The 24224-nt window shown below is 42.1% G+C and overlaps 1 protein-coding gene across 4 annotated transcripts in view; it reads left to right on the top strand.

The window, feature by feature from the left end:
* SPEG (striated muscle enriched protein kinase) overlaps positions 1 to 24224 on the top strand; it is a 543710-nt gene that overhangs the window by 294426 nt on the left and 225060 nt on the right. For all 4 annotated transcript variants that reach the window (XM_033947131.1, XM_033947130.1, XM_033947129.1 and 1 more), the window contains 2 exons: positions 13413 to 13515; positions 21291 to 21491. In XM_033947131.1, the coding sequence (XP_033803022.1) occupies positions 13413 to 13515; positions 21291 to 21491 (304 nt within the window). The remainder of the gene's footprint in view (positions 1 to 13412; positions 13516 to 21290; positions 21492 to 24224) is intronic.

The following is a 24224-nucleotide window of genomic DNA, read 5'->3' as shown; positions in this document are numbered from 1 at the left end:
TATGTAGGATGAATTCAAAGAGGTCTTCTTTGGCCTTTGGCCAGCATTTTGGTGGTACATAAAATAGAATGCAGGAAAGGTACTCTTCTAGGTCTTTGTTGCTAATTTTGCATGTTAGTGTTTCCAGTTGGTTGGTTATCCTGGAGTCTACTAATTTAAGTTCGAGTTCTTCCTTGAGAATGACTGCTAGTCCTCCCCCTCTACGGTCTTCACGATTTAACATGTGGATTTTGTAGTTCTCCGGTATTAGGTCGTTTAGTATTGGATCTTCTTCGGACAGTAACCATGTTTCTGTTAGAAAGAGGCAGGCTAGCTTCTTGCGTTCGATCCAGTCTTTGATTAGGAAAGCTTTGTTCCTTACTGATCTAGTGTTGAGGTAGGCGCAGGGAATGGAGGTAGTTGTGATGGGTGTGGTGGGTGCAGTGCTTTTGATGAGTTTTATCTCTCTTGGTCTTTTTTTGAAGGTACGGCGGGGTCTATTATTGCTTGTGATTATATTAATATGATTTACTCTTTCATCCTGTTGGTTAATTAGGAGCCTAGTGGGTGTGTCAGGTTCGTGAGCAGAGTGAGGCTTTGGATAGAGTGATATAACATTTTTAACATTATTGCATAGCAAATATATCAGTAGGATTAGTAGGAGCTTCATGTTTGCTGGTTGTTGAAGTCCTTCTGGTGTTGATTTTGTTGGTTTTTGTACACGTAGGTTTCCTGTCTTTATCAATAATACATTTGCAGGGTTGCGAATATATTATAGTAGGACTGTGTATGGTTTGAGTGGTGTGGTGTTTTTCCGTGCTGTGAGGGGGGGGAGGAGCGGGTTTTTTCGCTCCTTACCTTGTATTGGTAGTCGGCAGGTGATCCAGTGGAGCGGTCTTTGGGGCGTAGGTGTTCCTCGCTAGTGCTTCCCTCGGTGCTTCACGAAGGCGCTCACTAAGGCGCAGGCGCCTTTGTCGTGCGCCTTCGTCGGCACGCCGAACGGCAGCGCGCCGTTGGCGCTGGCTTTTTTAAGGTAAAATGTCCTCCTGCTGGATCGGGGGGGGCGGAGCAGGGCTCCCACGCCGGCCCGATCTGGCTGGCTCGTGTTGGTGCTGTGCGCTGGCTTTTTTAAGGTAAAATGTCCTCCTGCTGGATCGGGGGGGGCCGAGCAGGGCTCCCACGCCGGCCCGATCTGGCTGGCTCGTGTTGGTGCTGTGCGCTGGCTTTTTTAAGGTAAAATGTCCTCCTGCTGGATCGGGGGGGGCCGAGCAGGGCTCCCACGCCGGCCCGATCTGGCTGGCTCGTGTTGGTGCTGTGCGCTGGCTTTTTTAAGGTAAAATGTCCTCCTGCTGGATCGGGGGGGGCGGAGCAGGGCTCCCACGCCGGCCCGATCTGGCTGGCTCGTGTTGGTGCTGTGCGCTGGCTTTTTTAAGGTAAAATGTCCTCCTGCTGGATCGGGGGGGGGCGGAGCAGGGCTCCCACGCCGGCCCGATCTGGCTGGCTCGTGTAAGAATCTCCATATTTTTATCTAAGGTCTTACTGATAGCAGCCCTCTGTTCATCCCTCCACCAAGGGGAAATAGGTTCATCCTATTTGTAGGTGTTAATCCCTCAGCCCATGCTGGAATAATTAAAAATAAGGGGGTGGGGGGCTCAAGTAGTTATCTAGCCCATGCCTTGGACGATGAGAATCTACGAGATCCCCATCAACATGGATTTACAAAGGGAAGGTCCTGCCAATCCAATCTAATCAGCTTCTTTGACAGGGTAACGAAAAAGCTGGATATGGGGGAGTCCCTGGTCGTCGTGTACTTGGAATTCAGTAAGGCTTTTGATAGTGTCCCACACCGCAGGTTATTAAGCAAGATGAGTTTGATGGGATTAGGAGGAACATTAACTGCATGGGTTAAAGACTGGCTCAGAAGTAGACTTCAGAGGGTAGTGGTGAACGGTACTCTCTCCGAAACGTTGGAAGTGATCAGTGGAGTGCCACAGGGCTCGGTCTTGGGTCCGATCCTATTTAATATCTTTGTAAGGAACCTGGCTCATGGGCTTCGAGGTAAAATTACATTATTCGCCGATGACGCCAAACTATGCAACATAGTAGGCAAATGCACAGTGCCCGACTGTATGATGCAGGACTTACTCTTACTGGAACAATGGTCCATAACTTGGCAACTAAGTTTTAATGCCAAAAAATGTAAGGTCATGCACCTTGATAGCAGAAATCCTTGCAGAACTTACACCCTAAATGGTGAGACCTTAGCAAGAACTGCAGCAGAACGAGACTTGGGAGTGATCATTAGTGAAGACATGAAGACTGCCAATCAAGTGGAGAAAGCTTCAACCAAGGTTAGACAAATGATGGGTTGTATCCGAAGAAGTTTCATCAGCCGGAAGCCCAAAGTTATAATGCCGTTGTACAGATCCATGGTGAGACCTCATCTGGAATATTGTGTACAATTCTGAGGCCACATTATCAAAAAGATGTATTGAGAGTTGAGTCGGTTTAGCGAATGGCCACTAGGATGGTCTCAGGACTCAAGGATCTCCCGTATGAGGAATGGCTGGTTAAATTGCAGCTATACTCACTCGAGGATCGCAGAGAGAGGGGAGACATGATTGAGATATTCAAATATGTCACGGGCCGTATTGAGGTAGAAGAAAATATCTTTTTTTCTTAAAGGATCTATGGCAACAAGAGGGCATCCGTTGAAAATCAGGAGTGGGAGATTTCATAGCGACACCAGGAAGTATTTCTTCACCGAAAGAGTCATTGATCATTGGAATGATCTTCCACTGCAGGTAATTGAGGCCAGCAGCGTGCTAGATTTTAAGAAAAAATGGGATAAGCATGTGAGATCACTTCAAGGAAGAAATTAGGGGGGGTGGGTCATTAGTGTGGGCAGACTTGTTGGGCCGTGACCCTTTTCTGCCGTCATTTTCTACGTTTCTATGTAGGCAGGATTCTTTGTACCAGTGTTGGTAGAGTCAAATTTTTGTCTCACCTTCTAGTGCACATCACCTGTAATGGAAACTACACCATCTCCCATGCTTAGAAAGTTCTTCCTAATCTCTAACCTAAGTTTCCTCTCCTGAAACATAAGCCTATTGCATCTGTCTTATCTTTGGAGGAGATGGAAAACACCCAGTCATAGGCATCACTATAACTAGGATCATATCACTCAAATCCTCTCTTATCCAGTCTTTCCATTATTTCTCTAATTCTTTCATAGTACCGTTAGCATATAAGAACCTCATGGCTCACTCAGTCTGTCCATCACCACAGACCATATTCACTTTCTGGCTATCTCCTTCCCTTGTCTGGCAGATAACATTTAGGACTCCTTTTACGAAGCCGTGTTAGCGGCTTTATCATGCATGACTTTTAAACCGCTAACGTGCCTTCGTAAAAGGGGCCCTTAATGTTGCAAGTGCAAAATGATGCATGTGGGAAAAAGAAACTCACACCAAGGTACCACATTAGGAGTCACCACCCAGGGAAAAGATCTAGGAGTTATTGTTGATAATACATTGAAACTCTGCTCAGTGTGCAGTGGCGGCTAAAAAAGAAAAGGAAAGGAATGGAAAACAAAATGAGAATGTTATATAGCCTTTGTATCATTGCACTCGAAAACTGTGTGCAATTGTGGTCACCATATCTCAAAAAATATATAATAGAATTAGAAATGATACAGAGAAGAGTGATAAACATGATAAAAGGGATGGGATGACTTCACTAAGAGGAAAGGCTAAAGTAGAAAAGATGGCTCAGGGAAGATGTGATAGAGGTCTGTGGAGTGGAACAGGTAGAGGTGAATCACTCTTTCCCAAAACACTAGGACTAGGGTGTGTGCAATGAAGCTACTAAGTAATAAATTCAAAACAAACTGGAAAATATTTGTTCACTTAACTTATAATTAAACTCTGTAATTTGTTACCAAAGAGTGGTGAAAGCACTTAGTTTGTTGTTGTTAGCTGCCATCGACTCGTGCTCAAGTCCTAGTGACTTGATGAAATGAAATCTGTTGTATGCTAGTCCGGAAAGGTCCTCCAGCGCCATCCCCATGGATGTTTTCAACGTGTGCAGCCAGAGCTGGTTTGATCTCTTTCAGAATCAATTTGTTAGTTCTTCTGACAGTCCACAGCACGCTTAAAATTATTCTTCAGCACCAAAGCTCAAATGAGTCAATCTTCTTTCTGTCTTGTTTCTGTAGTGTCCAGCTTTCGTATCCATAACCAACCACTGAGAAAATAAGTGCGTGGACAAGTCTGATCTTCGTTTGGAGAGTTACCTCCTTGTCTTTGAATACTTTGACGAGAGCCTTCATTGAAGTTCGACCAAGTGCTAGTCTACGGAGTATTTCCTCCCTGCTAGTTGAACTTAGTTTAGCAGGATTTTAAAAAATGGTTGGATAATTGATTAATTCCATTATTTAGCCTGTCCCTCAACAGTACCCAGAATGGCTTACAAAATAAAATTCATAAATAATAAAACAATACAAGTAAGACAAATACAACGGTACTCAATAACAATTCCAGCCTGTCAGTTTTTCTTCTAAATATCAAAATGGTAATTTAAAATAAGTATGTTTTTACAGCTTTATGGAATTCCAGGAGGTCATTAATAGATCTCAAAACAAGAGACACCAGACCAAAAAATAAGAGTAAGCTTGAGATTGAGCACATTGCAATCGAAAGATCTGGTGGGGGAGAAGCCTTTCTGTGGAGAGTGTTTTGCTGTTGGCGACTCCCTACTTGGCGGTTACCTACCTGATTTCATTTGCCGATTTCCATTGAGCAAAGGAGAAGCCCTCTACATTTTCCTGCATAGGGGGGCCTTTTGGATCCCTATAAGAAAATCGCACTTCTGTGGTGCGTGGCTGAGGTGCACGCCCTGCCCCTTGGAGTACCAAGGAGTACTGAGGAATTTTGAGGACAAAATAGAGGTACAGTACTTTTAAAATTTAGGGCTCCTTTAATGAAGCCGTGTTAGCGGTTTAACACGGTTTACGAAGCTATTACGCATGGATTAACGCGCGTAATAGCTTCGTAAAAGGAGCCCTTAATTATTAGATGGGGGAAACTTAAGGCAAAAACAAAAGTTTCAACTCCCGTTCTGCTGGGCCCTATGGACCGTCATATTGTTTCTTTTGGTAACCAGGGTTCAGTATCATCAGAGATTTCACTATCTCCCCCAATAAATGTTCCACCTCCTCCATCAAGTTCTTGCATAACAGAGGCTTTATCTCAAAGCCCCACTTCAGAATTAACAGCTCAAAAACAACAAGTTACTTTGAAGGTAACCTTTGTTAAGATGCCGCAAGTAATCACGATATCAGAATCTCAGTTGTCTGTAGATAATGAAGACAAGCAAGATATAACTTTAAAAGATTTGTGGGACATTAATCGAAGAGTGAAGGGGATGTTAAATTTTGTCATTTCTCAAAATAAGGTCTTTTCTCAGGAAGTTGTAAATAAACTTGTTAATGTAGATGCCAATATTTCTTTGCTCAATACAATATCAGGTTTCAGCTCTTCAGGCTGTTTCGACTTCAGCTATTAAAGATTCTTGTAATGTTCACTTTAAAATAGACATAGAAACATAGAAACATAGAAGATGACGGCAGAAAAGGGCTACAGCCCATCAAGTCTGCCCACTCTGCTTACCCACCCCCTGTCTATGCCCTAATGACCCAATTTCCTTATCTTGACCCTCGTAGGGATCCCACATGGGTATCCCATTTATTCTTAAAGTCTGGCACGCTGTCTGCCTCGATCACCTGCACTGGAAGCTTGTTCCAATGATCAACCACTCTCTCTGTGAAGAAATACTTTCTGGTGTCTGCAGCAGCCACTCTCTCCTCCTCTCCCTATTGGCTAAGGCTCTTAACATTTGCATCTCCTCTTCCTATAGGCTAAGGCTCTTTACACCTGCATTGTGATGTCATAGAACTTTCTGATTATAGAAACATAGAAACATGATGGCAGATAAAGGCCAAATGACCCATCATAGAAACATAGAAGATGACGGCAGAAAAGGGCTACAGCCCATCAAGTCTGCCCACTCTGCTTACCCACCCCCTGTCTATGCCCTAATGACCCAATTTCCTTATCTTGACCCTCGTAGGGATCCCACATGGGTATCCCATTTATTCTTAAAGTCTGGCACGCTGTCTGCCTCGATCACCTGCACTGGAAGCTTGTTCCAATGATCAACCACTCTCTCTGTGAAGAAATACTTTCTGGTGTCGACATGAAATTTTCCGCCCCACACGAAAATGCAGATAGAGGTAGAAACCTGAGATTGGTTAATTTTCCTATGTTATATCTCTATGATATATCTCCTTTCCCCTAAGATCCTCTGGAGGAAATACCTCAGAGAGATTCTAGGGTTGGATAAAGAAGCTACTCTATTTTTCCTTAGTGTTATTATATTCCCTTAAAGAAAAAGCTCCCAGGAGAACAAGAGGTTGATCGGTCGACATCTACAGAAATAGAATTAACTACTTTTTTTGGAGGATTCACAGGATGTTATATCGTCCAGATCAACCCTTTTGATTTTTTTGTCTTTCTGAACAAGATAAATCACTATTAATGAGAATGTATTTCAAAAAGAAAGATGAGATGTTCTGTGGAGCTAAGGTGATGATGATTCCTGACATAGACTGGTGGGAGGTAACAGAAAACACCTCTCACCTTGAGAAAATAGGGGTCCTTTTACTAAGGCATGCTAAACGCTACCACGCCCATTATATTCTATGGACGCGTTAGCATTTAGTGTGTGCTAAATTGGCTAGTGTGCCTTAGTAAAAGAGGGGGATAATGACCACTCAGGAGCATAAAATGGTAGTTTCTTAGACACATATTTAGGTGACATATGAAATATTCTGAATGCCAGCACCAGTGCTTTAAAAATGCGCTTTTTTGACTGGAAGCCAATGCAAGGAATAATGAGCTGGTGAAATATGATCATGTAGACCCAAATTTTTCAAAAATCAAACCACTGCATTTTGAACATGCTGGAGTCTGGTAAGCAATTGGATAAAATCAGACAGTAAAGTATGCTTGAATCCTACATAATTGACAGTTGCAAGGAGATACTTTTAAAACCAAAAAGAGGAAATATTCTTTCACTCAGAAAAGCGCTAATAACATCTTGCGCGGTTTTGTTAAAAAAAAAAAAAGGGGGCGATTTAAAAACAATCTTAAAAACAGTCCACAAAGGGTATATACAGTCACAAGTGACCCGCAGAATAAAAATCAAATAATGTATAAAATAAAAATGACCCAACATGGGCCGTGTTTCAGCAAAATAAAAATGCTGGCTGTCTTAAATAGAAAAACATAAAAAGTCACAAAATATCCCAAAAAAGTTAAGAGGCTTCAAACAAGCAAAACAGCTCACATGACACCAGCTCATTTGGCATGGTTGGCAATCAACCACCAACGCACCTAGTGGCACCTAACTCAACTTAGGCCCCATAATGTTAGGTGGTATATTAAGCCAGGGTTTTCCTGGCCTAATTTAAGTTTCAAGTTTCAAGTTTATTTACATTTGATAAGAACATAAGAACATAAGCAGTGCCTCTGCCGGGTCAGACCACAGGTCCATCCTGCCCAGCAGTCCGCTCCCGCGGCGGCCCAAACAGGTCAAGACCTGTCTGAATCATCAGAAGGGGCTCCCTTGCCACCTTGGTTTCCCATTTAAGTCCTGCCTTCCTATCGAAGTCCTAGCCCTCCGGTCTTGCACATGCAGGACCTGGTTGGTTTGTACTCATTACCTGGGTAACTTCCTATACTTGTGTTACATCCCAGCTCCTCCCTCAGTATCCCACGATCCCTTTATCCCTCAGGAATCCATCCAATCCCTTTTTGAATCCTTGTACCGTACTCTGCCTGATCACTTCTTCCGGTAGCGCATTCCAAGTGTCCACTACCCTTTGGGTGAAAAAGAACTTCCTTGCATTTGTTTTGAACCTGTCTCCCTTCAGTTTCTCCGAATGCCCCCTCGTACTTGTTGCCCCCTTCAGTCTGAAGAATCTGTCCCTATCCACCCTCTCTATGCCCCTCATGATCTTGAAGGTCTCTATCATATCTCCCCTGAGCCTCCTTTTCTCCAGAGAGAAGAGCCCCAGCCTATCCAGCCTCTCGGCGTATGAGCAGTGTTCCAGCCCTCTTACCATTTTCGTTGCTCTCCTTTGGACTCTCTCAAGTACCGCCATGTCCTTCTTGAGGTGCGGCGACCAATATTGAACGCAGTATTCTAGATGTGGACGCACCATCGCTCGATACAATGGCATGATGACTTCCCGTGATCTGGATACTATGCCCTTCTTTATGATTCCCAGCATCCTGTTGGCTTTTTTAGAGGCTGCTGCGCACTGTGCAGATGGCTTCAGTGATGCATCTACCAGCACACCCAAGTCTCTCTCGAGTCTGCTGTCTCCCAACAATACCCCCCCCCAATTTGTAGTTGAACAATGGGTTCTTTTTCCCTATATGCATGACCTTGCATTTGTCCACGTTGAAGTGCATTTGCCATTTGTTTGCCCAGTCTTCCAGCTTGTCCAGGTCCCTTTGCATGTCCTCACACTCCTCCCTGGTCCTAACTCTGCCGCACAGTTTGGTATCGTCTGCAAATTTTATAACCTCACATTTTGCCTCCTTTTCCAGGTCATTGATGAATATGTTAAAGAGTAAAGGCCCTAGCACCGATCCCTGTGGCACACCGCTCGTGACTCCCCGCCAGTCAGAATATTGACCTTTTACTCCAACCCTCTGCAGTCTACCCGACAACCAGTGCTTGATCCATCTGTGCACATCCCCTCCCACCCCGTGGTTCCACAGCTTCTTAAGCAGCCTTTCATGTGGCACCTTGTCGAAAGCCTTTTGAAAGTCGAGGTAAATGATGTCTATGGGCTCCCCATTGTCCACCCGACTGCTTATTCCCTCAAAGAAGTACAGAAGGTTCGTTAGGCACGACCTTCCCTTACAGAATCCATGCTGGCTTGTTCTCAGTAGGCCATTCCTCTCGATGTGCTCGCAAATGTCGTCCTTGATCATAGCTTCCACCATCTTCCCTATAATTGAAGTCAGGCTCACCGGCCCGTAGTTCCCGGGGTCACCCCTCGATCCCTTCTTGAAGATGGGTGTGACATTTGCCAATTTCCAGTCCTCTGGTACCTCACCAGTTTTCAAGGATAGGTTGCAAACATGTTGGATTGTGCCCGCTATTTCCTGTCTTAGTTCTTTTAGAACCCTTGGGTGGATCTCGTCCGGGCCTGGTGATTTGCCACATTTTAACCTGTCTATCTGTTTGAGGACATCCTCCCTACTTACCTCTATGTGCTCTAATTTTTCGGCCTGTTCCCCACTCATGAGCTCCTCTGAGTCTGGTATATTAGATGTGTCTTCGCTCGTGAAGACTGACGAGAAGAACGTGTTCAACCTCTCAGCTACCTCTTTTTCCTCCTTAATCACTCCCTTCCTGTCCCCATCGTCCAACGGCCTATTACAATATCTAAGCGATGTACATATTAAAAACCAACAGATTTTGGTAATACATTTAATATTGTTGGACCAGACATTAGACAAAGGGATTGGACATACATGAGTTAGTGGGTAAGAGGGGAAAAGTTACAATTGTAATATTTAGTGAAATTACATAAAATGGAAAATACATTAGGTAAGAATGGGATAGAAATATAAAAGGTTTTTGTTGATTGTTATGAAAATACTGGAAATTAGAATATATTTGTTATAAATCAAATGCATCTTGAAATAAATATGTTTTTAAAATTTTTTTAAAAGTAGTGATATCTTTTTCAAGTTTAATAAAATTTGGGAGGGCATTCCACAAGGAAGGTGCTACAACTGAAAACATATCATTTCGTCTTGTGCCGATAACCCTCAAAGACGGGATTGAAAGTAGATTCATTGAAGACGATCGTAGGGAACGAGAAGAACTGTGAGGGATAATCATTTTTGATATGAATAGAGGCTCATTAAAGATTAATGTTTTACAAACCAAAAATAGTACTTTAAAAGTGATTCGATGGGAGATAGGGAGCCAGTGTGATTTAATAAAAAGAGGGGTTACATGATCGTATTTTTTTGCTTTATGAATTAGTTTGATTGCGGTATTTTGGATTATTTGGAGCCGTCTCTTTTCTTTTTGGGTTATATTAATCAAAAGGGAGTTACAATAATCTAGTTTTGAGATAATCAATGAGTGTACTAGTACAGTGGTGCCTCACACAACGAACTTAATTGGTTCCAGGAGCAAGTTTGTTATGTGAAACGTTCGTTATGTGAAACGCGTTTTCCCATAGGAATACATGTAAAAAAAAATAATTCGTTCTGCAGCATAAAATATGCTAAGATGACATAAAAAAGATAAATTTTTTGTTATTATTTTTATTTAGATACATCTAAAAACATACATCTCCCTGTCCTTTTACTTCCACTATCTTCCTATCCCATCTCTATTCCCTTTTGTCCCTCTCCCCATGATCAATCATCTCACCACCTCTCTCTGCCCTCACCCTCAGGGTTCAAGATTGCTTCCACTCTTTTTCCTGTTGTTCTCTCTGCCTGTCACCCTATGATTTAGCATCCCTTCTGCCCTTGTCCAATATTTCCCCTTCTCTCCCTCCCTCTCATCCCCTGCTCCAACATGTGCTTTCAGCGGCCTTCTCCCCCCTTAAGCGTCTTTTCTTCTCCACTCCACCTTTCCTCCCTCCCTGCCTCCACCTTTGTGGCGCTTTTGCACCCGACCGACAACAGAACAGGCCCGGTCGGACAAATCTCCCTGTCCTGTAGCCGCGAATCTAAATTACCTTCTTACAGCAGCTGGATTATTGAAGCTGCTGTAAGAGGTAATTTAGATTCGCGGCTACAGGGCAGGGAGGTTTGTCGGCCGGGCCTGTTGTCGGTCGATCGGGGGACCTGACCAGCTGTGCACATTCTTCGGGGCGGACCGCCCCCTCCCCCCTCTTTCGTTCGCCATTGCCTTCTTCCTACCTGCCCTGCCGCAGCCGCACACAGCCGAACGGAAGTCTTCCTGATGTCAGCGCTGACGTCGGAGGAAGGGAGGGCTTTGCTTAAGCCCTCCCTCCGACGTCAGCGCTGACATCGGGAAGATTTCCGTTCGGCTGTGTGCTGCGACAGGGCAGGTAAGGAGAAGGAGACTACCCTCGCGGCTCGACCAACCCCGCTGCGATCCAACCCCGCAGGAACCCCGGACTTCGTTGTGTGAAACAAAGTCCGTTGTACGAATCAAGACATAAAGTTCGTTGTGCGCAGCGTTCGCTGTGCGAGGCGTTCGCTGTGCGAGGCACCACTGTATATTGATTGATTTAGAATCTAGAAAGGAGGAAATAGATCGAAGAAGCCGCAATCTATAGAAGCAAGATTTAACTATTTCACTTATATGACTGTGAAATGAAAGATCTGTATCGATTAATATTCCTAGAATTTTCAATTGAGATACTGATTCAAGTGGAATATTATCTATTATGAATGGTATTTTTTGAATTATGTCTCCTTTCCAAGTAAAAAGCATTGTTTTTGTTTTTTGAGTATTTAGAGCCAGTTTATTATTATTTAACCAATTTTTTATTAGTTCAAGTTTGTCGTTGATAATTTTTATTTCATCTGAATTTTCCGGATTAAGAGGGTGGATTAGTTGGATGTCATCGGCATAAGAGAAGGCTGTGAAGCCCAATGACTGAGAAATAGTAATGAGAGGGGATAAGAAAATGTTAAATAATAAGGGAGATAGAATTGAGCCTTGTGGTACTCCATATGAGGAATTAAAATCAGCTGAATAAACATCATTAAATTTGACCCTAGAAGTACGGCCAGAAAGATAAGATGTTAACCAGTCAAGAACTTGGCCGTCTACGCCTAAAGATTGTAGTCGATCAAGTAGAAGTTGGTGATCGATTGTGTCGAATGCCGCCGATAGATCTAAAGAAAAGAGGGCTACAGATTTGTGATGATCAAGAAAATAGTGTATATTCGTAATGAGGCCGATCATGGAATGTTCAGTGCTATAATGCTTGCGAAAACCAGTTTGGTTAGGGTGTAATGCATTGGAGGATTCAATAAATTCTGAGAGTTGTTCAAATACAATTTTTTCTAAAAGTTTCATCAGGAATGGTATGTTGGAAATGGGGCGATAATTAGATATTTCGTCTTGACTAATTTTAGTGTTTTTTATGATGGGTGTAACAATTGAGTTTTTCCATGAAGAGGGAATAGTTACCGATGAGAAACTATTTTGAATAAGAGAAAGAATAAATGGGCCAAGGTAATGAAAGAATTTTTTTAAATAGAACGGCGGAAATAAATCTAAGGGGGAACCTTTTAAATTGATGGATTTTAGATGTCCTTCAAGTTCCTTAAGAGATGGTATTCTAAGGTTGATACATTTAGCTGTTGGAATGAAAGTTTTTGTGTTTGTATTATCGGATGTTGGGTTTATTAATGTGCAATTTTTGAAGTTTTGTCTAATTTTTATGATTTTTTGACAGAAGTAATTGGCTAGTTCTTGTGCTGATAATATAGATTTTTGGGAAGATAGGTCCTTTTTTTTATCTGGATTAAAAGATTTTAAGATGTTAAATAAAACCGACGTGTTGTTTGCTTTTTGAATCTTTTTATTGTAGTAGGATTTTTTCGCCATGACAATTTCGTTCTTATAGTGGGTTGCTTTCTCTTTAAATCTTTGAAGATTGATAGTAGTTTTGGAGGCTCGCCATTTCCTTTCTGTGGCCCTGAGTTGAGTTTTTAGTTGTGATAATTCTTTTGAGTACCATGGGTTATTATATATTCGAGTGGAGACTGTTCTAGTAATTAATGGAATTTTAGTATTTAAAATAGATTCTATTGTTGAGTTCCAATATTGAAGTTGTTCTTCGACTGTTTTAAATTTTTGATTATTTATAGAAGAATTGAAGTATGGTGAAATATCTGAATGTTCCAATTTAGAAAAGTCTCTGTAAGAAAATGTTTTTTTTTCTGAGCAAGAATTTGTAGTAAAAGAATCTGTAAAAAAGAGATTTACTGTAATTAGGTTATGATCAGACCACGCTCACTTTTCAGGTAGGTGCCTCAATGTAAGTGCCGAAAGTCATTGGTTTTCATTTTTTAAAATTAGCTTGTAATGGCGTGGTCAATTACCAGACCAATTAAACAATTTTGAGTTCCATAAAGAACTTGGTTAGGTGCTGCTAATCTAGCCACCATTTACAGAATCAAGGCTAAAGTTCTATGGTTTTAATTCACTGGATTTACTGCTTTGATACTATGGTTTTCTTACTCTGATTATGATAGTAACATTTGTTTCCCTGTTCTCCTTCTTTCCATTACTCCTGTCTCTTCCACCCTTATCCCAAGTCAGTTTCATTCCCTTGATTTTTGTTTCAGTGAAGTCTGATGCAGATGTTACTACAGAAGAAACAGAAGAATCCTTGTTACAGAAAATGAGGAGAATGATGGATTATTACGACATTCACAAAGAGATTGGGAGGTGAGAAGACACCGCTCCACTCTCTCCCCTATGGCATGTATGCTGTTGGGTGTAAATCAAAGATGACATTTTGTCCTATTGGCATTCCCCATTGTCAGTAATACTTGTATTAGACAGGCTGGCAGCAGTGAATTTATACTGTCAATTGCCCTTAGTAATACTGACAGCCAGTTGCCTTTCCTTTCCCTATCCCAAGATGTCATGATGCCACACAGCGGGACAACTGTCTAGAAGCTTTTGCTTTCTCTTTCTTTTGCAAGGTATCTGGCTTTTGAGACTTCTAAGCTGATCACATATCCTTTGGAAGCCAGATATTATAACCCATGATGCTTTTTGTACTTAGGAAGGATAGAATGATATCAGAAAACTATCATTGCCCCCGGGGTGACAGCCTGAGCAGCCATCAAGATTTCCATCTCCCACTCTCACAGTCATCTGTACCCAAGACTCCTCACTGTGTTTAATTAACGTGTGGAAATTCTTTATAGAGCACCAGGACTAGCGACAATGGCCTTGCTTTCGTGGCAGATTTGGGGTGGCTTCTATCGCAGTAATGTGGCAAATCAGATTACTAAATACACACAAAAGCACCCATTTTTCTTGAAACTCTTTCACATTGTTCTTAACCATGTTTAAATGGTATATTTAAGTGATGTACAAATATGAGTAATTTTTAAGCCACTGCAAAGACTGCATGTTGCTCTTTAAAACATGAACTTCACAGTAATTCTCATGTATTTTCTTCTAAAGTTGTCGTGGATACAAAGTTCATATGGCTGCAGAAAGGTTTTGTGTATAGAACAGTAAGGCATTGTGGTAAAAAAAAAAAAATTAGGTATATAAGGAGGGATTCATCAAAGTGCAGTAAAAGATTGCCTTTTGCCACACCTGGGGCCCTTTTACTAAACTGTGGTATGAATTAGCATGCTTACTGCGTGTTATAAAGGCTTACTGCAGGACACGCTGGAGAGTAGGCATAACAGCGCAAATGCATGAATAAATACAAAAACAGCACATGATTGGGAAAACTCTGGTCCTCGAGAGCCGTATTCCAGTCGGGTTTTCAGGATTTCCCAATGAATATGCATGAGATCTATTTGAATGCACTGCTTTCAATGCATATTCATTGGGGAAATCCTGAAAACCCGACTGGAATACGGTTCTCAAGGACCGGAGTTCCTTACCCCTGCTCTAGAGCAGTGGTTCCCAACCCTGTCCTGGAAGACCACCAGGCCAATCGGGTTTTCAGGCTAGCCCTAATGAATTTGCATGAGAGATTTGCATATAATGGAAGTGGCAGGCATGCAAATCTGCTCCATGCATATTGATTAGGGCTATCCTGAAAACCCGATTGGCCTGGTGGTCCTCCAGGACAGGGTTGGGAGCCACTGCTCGAGAGGAGAGGAGGGACAGGGGAGATATGATACAAACATTTAAATACTTGAATGATATTAATACAGGCAGTCTCTGGGTTAAGAATGAGTTCCATTTTTTAAAACCGTTCTTAAGTTGAATTTGTGTAACTTGGATCCTGTACAGTTCACAGTCTATAAAAACATTAAACGCAACAACAGAGGGAAGGCTTCCGAGTCAGTGGGCCACATGCATGACCTTTGCAAGACCAGGGGACCACGTGCTGGAGCCGCCGCTTGTGGCTTTGACAACAGAAGTGCAGCTGAGATGAAGCTGGCAAGAGGAAGTAAACGCAGGAGGCACAAATTTGGGACACAGAACGGAGGGGGACGATGATGGGCACATTGGGACATGGAAGGGAAGAGGTGGGTCACGTTTGGACAGGAAGGGAGAAAGAAGGGGGCACATTGGCACAGGAAGGGAGAGGCAATACCCCGGTTTGTAAGTACAAGTTAACTTAAGTTGAGCGTTCTTAAACCGGGAACTGCCTGTATAGATCAAATATTTTTCAGAGAAGGGAAAATAGTAAAACTAGAGGACATAAATTGAGGTTGTGGGGTGGTAGACTTAGGAGTAATTAGGAAATTATTTTTCATGGAGAGGGTGGTTGATGCCTGGAATGTCCTTCCGAAGGAACAGTGACAGAATTTTAAAAAAGCACGAGATGAACACAGAGGATCTTTAAATAGAACATGAATGCTATAAATTGAAGAACGAAGGTCAGAAATGGCTAGATGGCTAGACTTTCACAGTCTGTGTCCAGTATATGGCAATTCAGTTTAGGATGGGTTGGGAGGAGCTTCAGTGGGAACTCCAGTAATTTGGAACATGAGGACAGTGCTTGGCAGACTTTTACAGTCTGTATCCCATAAATGACGAGGTGGTTTGGATAGGCTGGAGTGAGCTTTGATGGCAACTCCAGTATTTGGAACCTAAGGACCATACCGGGTGGATTTCTAAGGGTCTATAGACCAGTGATATCAAAGAAAAAAAGAAAATTTAATTTAATCATGAATTTATAATGTGTATAACTAGAGAATGACACAAGGACAAATTTGTCCTCGTTCCCACAAGAACTCAATTTCCCTGTCTCGTACCCGCAGGTTTTGTCGCTGTCCTTTCCCCATTTCTGTAAGCTCTGCAGATGAGGACAGGAAAAGAACTCACCGGGACAGGATGGGAAAATGAGTTCCTGTGGTGATGGGGAAAAATTTGCCCAGTGTCATTCTCTACGCGTAACTATTAAGCGGACTGCATGGACCATTCATGTCTTTATCTGCTGTCATTTACTATGCTACTACGTTCGGCAATAGTAGAATGTGAATGTATAGACAGAGTAGACATACTTGATGGTGTGGATAACATTAGGAAGGCGTAATAATTAAGTATACTTACTACACTAAGGTATAGTCCCCTAATGGGAAAAATATCACAAAATATTAGTTCTCACAGTATTCCCATATATATATGAAAAAGTTGCCTAGCTTGTGAAATAGAGGCTGTCGCCATTTTCAGCTCCACGGAGACTGCTGTTAGAAAATGGCTTGGTACATGTAAAAATGGCCCTGAAGCAGTGGACATAAGTTGAGCTCCACGAAACGCTGGCCACGTTGGTATCTTTCTGATACACAAGCACTGTTAAAAGCTAAGTACTTTTTCCATTATCAAAGTGTTCAACGATAGCTAAACCAGATTTGTCTGAAATGTTTGTCAGTTCAGTCTCTATTGAATGCAATTAGATGAAAGAGTGTAGACATATTGTAAAAGAATAAAAAAAGTAAAAAAGATATTAGCATCAGGAAAGCGACAAAAAGATATTTATTTAGAGTATATTTATTATTGAGTAATTTTGGATAGAATACACGTATAAAAATAGGAAGAAGGCCAATGATTGGAGTTAGGGAGCAGCACAACCACGCCGAACATCTGTCTGTGAATACGACTGTGCGTGGGCTCCGGTACTGAGGCCTCTTCCTACACACACACTTTTTAGTATAACGAGTGATGTACACTTTTTCATATATATATGGGAATACTGTGAGAACTAAAATTAGGAAGGACCAAGTGAAGCTTGAGGAATGGTCTGAAATTTGACAGCTAAGATTTAATGCTAAGAAATGCAAGGTTATGCATTTGGGCTGCAAACACTTGATGGAATGGTACAGTTTGGGGGTGAAGAACTTCTGTGCATGAAAGAGGAGCAGGATTTGGATGTGACCTTTTTAATGCTTCTCTAGAATCGGGAATGATACCACAGGACTGGAGAAAGGCTGATATGGTCCCTCTCCACAAAAGTGGAAGGAAGAAGTAGGGAACTACAAGCTGGTAAGTCTGACATCTATGGCAAGTAAATTAATGGAAAAGCTTTAAAGCAGAGAATAGAAATGTTTCTGGAATCCTCAATCCCTATTCACGTTTGTCTTCTGCGGTCCAGCTTTCGGAGCTTCAGCCATGAACAGAAATATTTGTTAAGCAATTTGATCTTTTCTTTATCAACTTCTACATATTCCTCCCCTTCTCCTTTGAGTCTCACAATGCCACTTTTGCACTTCTTCCTATCACTAATATATCTAAAGAAGCATTAAAAAGAACCCGAGGCAACATGAATTCAGAAGAGGCAGGTCTTGTCAGACAAATCTGATCAATTTCTTTGACTGGGTAATGAGAGAATTGGATAGAGGGAGAACATAAGTACATAAGAACATAAGAATAGCCATACTGACAAGACCTGCCTCTTCTGAATCCATGTTGCCTCGGGTCCTCTAATCCACTGTATTCCAGAAATGTCACTATTCTCCGTTTTAAAAGCATGCCCATTAATTTACTTACCAAAGTCAGACTTACTAGCTTGTAATTCCTTACTTCTACCTATGTGGAGAGGGACCACATCTGCCGTTCTCCATTGTCATAGCACCCCCAAAATTTTCTTTCTTTCCTCTCCCGCAAGGTTGGTGGGGGTTTCTAAAATTTTTACTTCCTTACCTGAAAAAAGGAAACTATAACCAGCAGTACAAGAAAAGCATTATAGCCACCGGCTCAGAGGCTTGAGCATTGGCGAAAGCTTAAAGCCTGCTGGCTTATGTGCACAACAGAAGAGCGGGGCTTGGGTGTGATTGTATGTGATGATCTTAAGGTGGCCATGCCGGTTGAAAAGGTGATAGCGAAAGCTAGAAGGATGCTAGGTTGCATAGGGAGAGATATGGCCAGTAGGAAAAAGGAGGTATTGATGCCCCTGTATAAGACTTTGGTGAAACATCATTTAGAATATTGTGTACAGTTCTGGAGGCCGCACCTTCATAAAGATATAAAAAGGATGGAGTCAGTCCAGAGGAAGGTGGTCTTCGTCATAAGGCATATAGGGATAGACTTAAATATCTCAGTATGTATACTTCGGAGGAAAGGCGGGAGAGGGGAGATATGATAGACATTTAAATAATCAAAAACACCAAAAGTTACTAGCCAGTGGTGGGATAGCCTCAGGAGATCCACATTAGTCATCAAAAGTGGAGAAAAAGCCTCAAATATTCATACATATCGGCAACAATCCACCTGGATTTGAAGCTGCTCCTTTAATTTTCATTGGCATAAAAAACTCCATCGAGTATGGGTGGTTGACCACTAGTATTATTCTGCTTGAAGTTTACAACAACAACAATGCTGAGAGACGACGCATCCCATGCTCCTGTAGTTAAGTGAAAGCTTTTTATTTTGCATACCCTGTGCACAGTGGTGGGCTTTGCTCCGACGTGAGCTGTACTGTACATTTAATTTATGTGGAGTATTTTTATGCCTATGACAATTAAAGGAGCAGCTTGAAATCCAGGTGGATTGTTGTCAATATGTATGAGTATTTGAGGCTTTTTCTCTACTTTTGATGACTAATGTGAGTCTCCTGAGGCTATCCCACCGCTGGCTAGTAACTTTTGGTGTTTTTTGATTATTTGTTTTGTTACTATTTACGATATTTTTTGAGAGACATTTAAATACCTACGTGGCATAAATGCGCATGTGTCGAGTTTCCTTTATTTGAAAGGAAGCTCTGGAAAGAGAGGGGATAGGATGAAGTTAAGAGCTGATAGGCGCAGGAGTAATCTGCGGAAATACTTTTCTACAGAAAGGGTGGTAGATGTGTGGAACAGTCTCCTGCAACCATGCATCTCATGACCCTTCATCCTCTGAATGTCCCTCAGAAAGAGCCCCTAGATCCTGGCCAGCCGGAGCCAGTAAGGCAGACACACCCTGTCCCTTCCAAAGCGCTGCCAGACTTCCCTTTTTGAAGTTTGGCTGTCCTGAAAGGCTCTCCACATCAAATTAATAAATTCCAGAGAAAATGCCTTAATAGGCTCCAACTTCCATCTCTTGGGCTTTGCAGCCTCTGTTTTTAGGACAGCCACCATTCCGGAGCTCTGAAAGGACTATAGCCCCAGCCAATGGGCTTCCTGCCCATTCCTCGGCCCTAGAGAACAAAGGAGAGGCTAAGTTGACAGTTCCCGCCCCCTTCACATACTGTGAGGCATGTGGCGCAAAGGCGCTCTTCAGGCGCCCATCCAGCACAAACCTGATAACTCCAATCCTGCCTGTTTTTAGGCAAAATGGGGTAATTTAGAGCTTCTGGAGTACTCAAAAGTAAAAGACGGAGATCCAAGTTATCTGCCACAGCAGCATTTTGGCGCCCAAAAACTGCTCTAAAATGCTGAAATAAAACAAAACAACTAGCGATTTTAGGAGTTTAGAGGTGGGGGAACAGGCAGAAAACTTTAAATTGAATATTTACATACCCCCCCCCCCCCCCCCCACCATGCTGCAGCCTGTTTCAGCTGCAAAGGTAGTTGGATCTGGGAGAAGAAGTCACTGCCTCAAAACTGAATGTCCTTCCAGCACTGAATCTTTGGGCTGCCAGTCTGACTGGTGTCTGACTGAGCCTCCACACTGCGGACCCACAGACATGAAAATGGGGGAGGTGAAACACATCCAGCACCCTGCAAGACCTTGATGAACCCCCTACAAATGCCTAACAGCCTGCGCTAAAGCCCCTGCAACACAGTAGGTAAGCAGTGCTATAAGAGGAACAGCCCCAAGCTCCAAAAAGGCTTTTTGCAGGCTGGCTAATAGGTACCATGAGGGATTGGCCTGTCTGCTTCTCCTCTATGCAGGCAGAGCTAGACCCTTAACCAGGGGAGCTCTTAACACTGAAAAAGATGAAAAAATCATGAAAATACATTAAAAAAAAAATAATAATAAAGAAATAAGCAGAGCAGATCAGAAAGACTCCTTCCAGCTCGTGTGCAAAAGGAAAAACTGAAAGGGGAAGCAGAGCTCTCTGGTGAAGTAGGTGGGATTTAAAAACTGGAGTGGATTCCTTCTGTATGGCTCGCAGGCACTGTGATATTACCCATCCATCCAGAATGATACACTTATTGCACTAGAATATTTATGTAATTGTCAGACTATTCTATGTCTACATTTTACTTGCAGGCTTTGCACCAGTTTTCAATGCAAATGTTCATAATACGTGCATTCTGCAGGTTGTTGGTATGATGTCACTCACACCTGATTTTTATGAGAGCTGATATTTGCTGGAAAGGTGTTTCCAAAGATTTGAAAATGCTGTGTACATGACTTTTTCCCCTCCTGACAAATCACGCCCCTGGCATATGTGCACTTTAATGCAAGTAAAAGTGTGTGCATTGTGAACCATCATGCTGACCTTCATCTATGCTGAGGGATTGTGAATGTCTGACAGCCGATTAACATGATTAATCAGTAAAATGCTCTCTAGCCATGTGAAAGTTGTCATCAAAGATTTATTAATTCTATCCAGCTGAGGATGATTTTACTGTATATAGTACAGTGGTACCTTGAAATCCGAACTTAATCTGTTCCAGAACCCCGTTCGAGTTCCAAGACAAGTTTTCCCATTGAGAAGAATAGAAACTGGATTAATCCGTTCCTTGGGCCCACAAACTCTGCAAGATCGGGCCTACCTGGCGGAAACAGCAAGATCGGGATCCCCAGCAGCAAGACAGCATGATCGGCATTGGCAGCTGCAAGTGGTATTCAACCCAAAGCTTCCTTCCCAGGTGGAAAAAGGAAGCTGCGTCAGATGGGAAGCTTTGGGCTGAGCACTGCTTGCAGTTTGGATTCCAAAGCAGCGTTCGGATTTCAGGGCAAAAATGAAGAAAAAAAAAAGTTTGGATTCCAAATCGTTAGAGTTCTGGGGCATTCGGATTCCGAGGTACCACTGTATTTAGCAGGTGAGAGTCCGTTTTTAAAGGATCTTTATGTGATATGGTGGGATAAAGATGTTTGCATGTTCTGGAATCGCTGATATTTGAGACTTCCTGTTATGATCTTTATTTCAGGGGGGCCTTCTCTTACATCCGGGAGGTGACAGACAAAAGCAGCAAGCTGGACTATGCAGCCAAGTTCATTCCCTGTCGTGCAAAGACCAAACTTTCAGGCCATCGAGAGATGAACATCCTCTCTCAACTGGATCATGAACGCATCGTGTACTTTCACGATGCCTTTGAAAAGAAGAACGCTGTAATCATTATCATGGAACTGTATCCTTCGAAACAGCCGTCAGCATTAGATAAATAGGGAAATCATTGCTACAGAGTGCTGTGAAATGAAATCATATCCAGGGTTCAGAAAAGGGTCAGTAAATTTAGAGGATGGAAATGAATTGGATGTTTTTTAATGCTACTGAAGTGATTCCAAGTACAATAGACCAACTGAAACATGATAGGAGTGATGGGTCATGAAGACTATATATGGTTACTGCAGATGGGCAATTTGGCCATTATCTGCCATCATGGTTCTCATCCATGTCCACTAGGCCTCTGTTTTTCCACTGGGTGGGGTAGAAGGGATCCAGTTTGGCAATTCATTTTCTGTTATGGAGTGCTAAAATACTCTTTTAGGCTACTATACTCATTTGTTTGAAAAATCTTCTAACCCTACTAAGGGACTCATTTTCAAAAAATGTCAACTCCTAGAACCTTACCTTCCAAAAATATTCTGATTCCTAAATAAGCATCTACCTCACTATCCAACAAACTTCTTACATCATTGTTAGGTAATTTCCCGTCTGTAATCCGTATATACTGATATTCCCCAATGTATCCTGTTATCACTTGATTCTCTGCTATGTAATTCTTTCGGAAAAATCCAGATATCTTATAATTGAATCCTCTACCACACCATGTAAAGAACATGAATCACTGTTATGTAATTCTCTAGGTAATCATTGTTATGTAATTATCTCGGTAATGTCCAGATCTCTTCTAATTTGTAATCCGCCTAGAACCGCAAGGCACAGGCGGAATAGAAATCACTAATGTAATGTAATGTAAAAAAGATAGATGTCCAAAAGATGGCATAAACCAGCACTTGTCAAAACGTGCAAGTGAGTATTTTCAGAACTGACATTTAGACATCTTTCTGGTTGTTTTGCCTCCAGTACACCTAAATCTTAAGGCATTTTTGGGCGGGATTAAGGCAGGCTTAGCACTTAGCATTTTACAGTGATAATAATCAAACATTTTACAAAATGTCCAGGGCACAATTTGGATGTTTTGAGCTAGACATGCTTTTAAACATTTTACAAAATGTCCAGGGCACAATTTGGATGTTTTGAGCTAGACATGCTTTTAAAACAAACAAATAAGGGCTAAACTAAACTAAATCTTGGCCAAGAGGGATGAAAATATGGCCCCCACAATGGTCACTTACCCCTTCCCACTCCCCAAATATCTGCATGAAATAGTACATATCTGTCTTTGTGATAGCTGCTGATACTATGGCCAGTCATAGGAAAGCTGCAAGCAGGTCTTCGGAGTAGCTTGGTGGGCAGAGAAGCGGACTCAGGCCTATATGCCACCCTAACCAGTGCACTTGTGGTAGAAAGTGTGAGTCCATCAAAACCTACTGTACTGTCATATAGGTTATACCTACAGGCAAAAGAGTTATTGGGGTAGTAGGTTTTGGGGGAGTTTTGGAGGACTCCTCATATAATGTTATGGTGAGATACGTACCTAGCACCCTTAATATGAAGTTCACAGTAGTGCCCCCTAGGGTGCCTCACTGCTCTGCTGGCAAACTAACCCGCACCAGTGGAGAACAGGCATGCACCACCAAAGAGAATGCAATAAGTAGGTTGGAATTACAGGCACGTGCCATGAATGAGTGGCCATCACCACTCGGCTATCTGAGGATGCTAGAAAGTATATTTTGTATCTTAACAGCCTCCTGCAATCCTGAGAGCCCTGAACTTCACCCCCCATCACTAGGGAGGGCTGCGTGCTACAAAAACCTGCGCCACAGAAGAATCTACCTCAGCCTGTTCAGACCTGCCAAAAAACAGGATTCAGGTGATAAAGAAATAGACATAGCTTTAGCAGGTCGGTTGGATGATCAAGGAGCAAAAGGGGAGCTCAGGGAGGATAAGGCCATAGTGGAAAGACTGAATGAATTCTTTGCATCAGTCTTTAAGGAGGAAGATGTAAGAGATCTACCTGAACCGGAAATGGTTTTCAAGGGTGATGATGCGGGGGAACTGAAAGAAATCTAGGTGAATCTGGAAGATGTACTAAGCCAAATCGACAAGTTAAAAAGTGATAAATCGCCAGGACCGGATGGTATACATCCCCGGGTACTAAAAGGACTCATACATGAAATTCCCTTTTTTTTTTTTTTAGTTCAATAAATTTTTATTGAGTATTTTGAAAATTACAGGGAGCAATTCAAATACATTAAAATAATATGCAGCATTGTGTATACAGGATCTACAAATATATATTTAACTGTAGAGATTCATAGTAGTAAGAAAAGCTCAAAGTAATGGAATTGTTCGAGGAGACTGTATGAAGAAAAAATGAAGGAGAACAGAAATAGAGATTAAAAAGAAAGGAAAGAAAGAAAAAAAAAGTAAAGAGAAGGAAGGGAAGACAGGAGTGTCTACAAAGCTGAGCGTACATATGAATCCAAAAATGACCATGGTGATTTTTTGCTTTTCAAATTCATGGAGGTTCGGAGTGTAATTTTATTATCATGTGCATACGATTCAAATCTATGATACATACACAAAGAGTTCCACCAAAACGTATAGTCTAATAATGAAGATGATTTCCAATTTTTCAGAATGTGCATGAGAGCAGTCACAAACATGGTATCGATGAGTTTAGGAGGACAATTTGATTGCGCGAAACAGGGATGTTGAGATCGAAGTATTATAGTGTCCATAGAAATCTCTTCTGAGCAATTAATGATAGATTGTATGGTGTTCCAAACTTGGG

This window comes from Geotrypetes seraphini, chromosome 5 (genome assembly GCF_902459505.1).
Source record: "Geotrypetes seraphini chromosome 5, aGeoSer1.1, whole genome shotgun sequence".
Lineage (NCBI taxonomy): Eukaryota > Metazoa > Chordata > Amphibia > Gymnophiona > Dermophiidae > Geotrypetes > Geotrypetes seraphini.
Note: the sequence above shows the minus strand (reverse complement) of the source record. Positions and strands in the feature narration are given on the sequence as shown.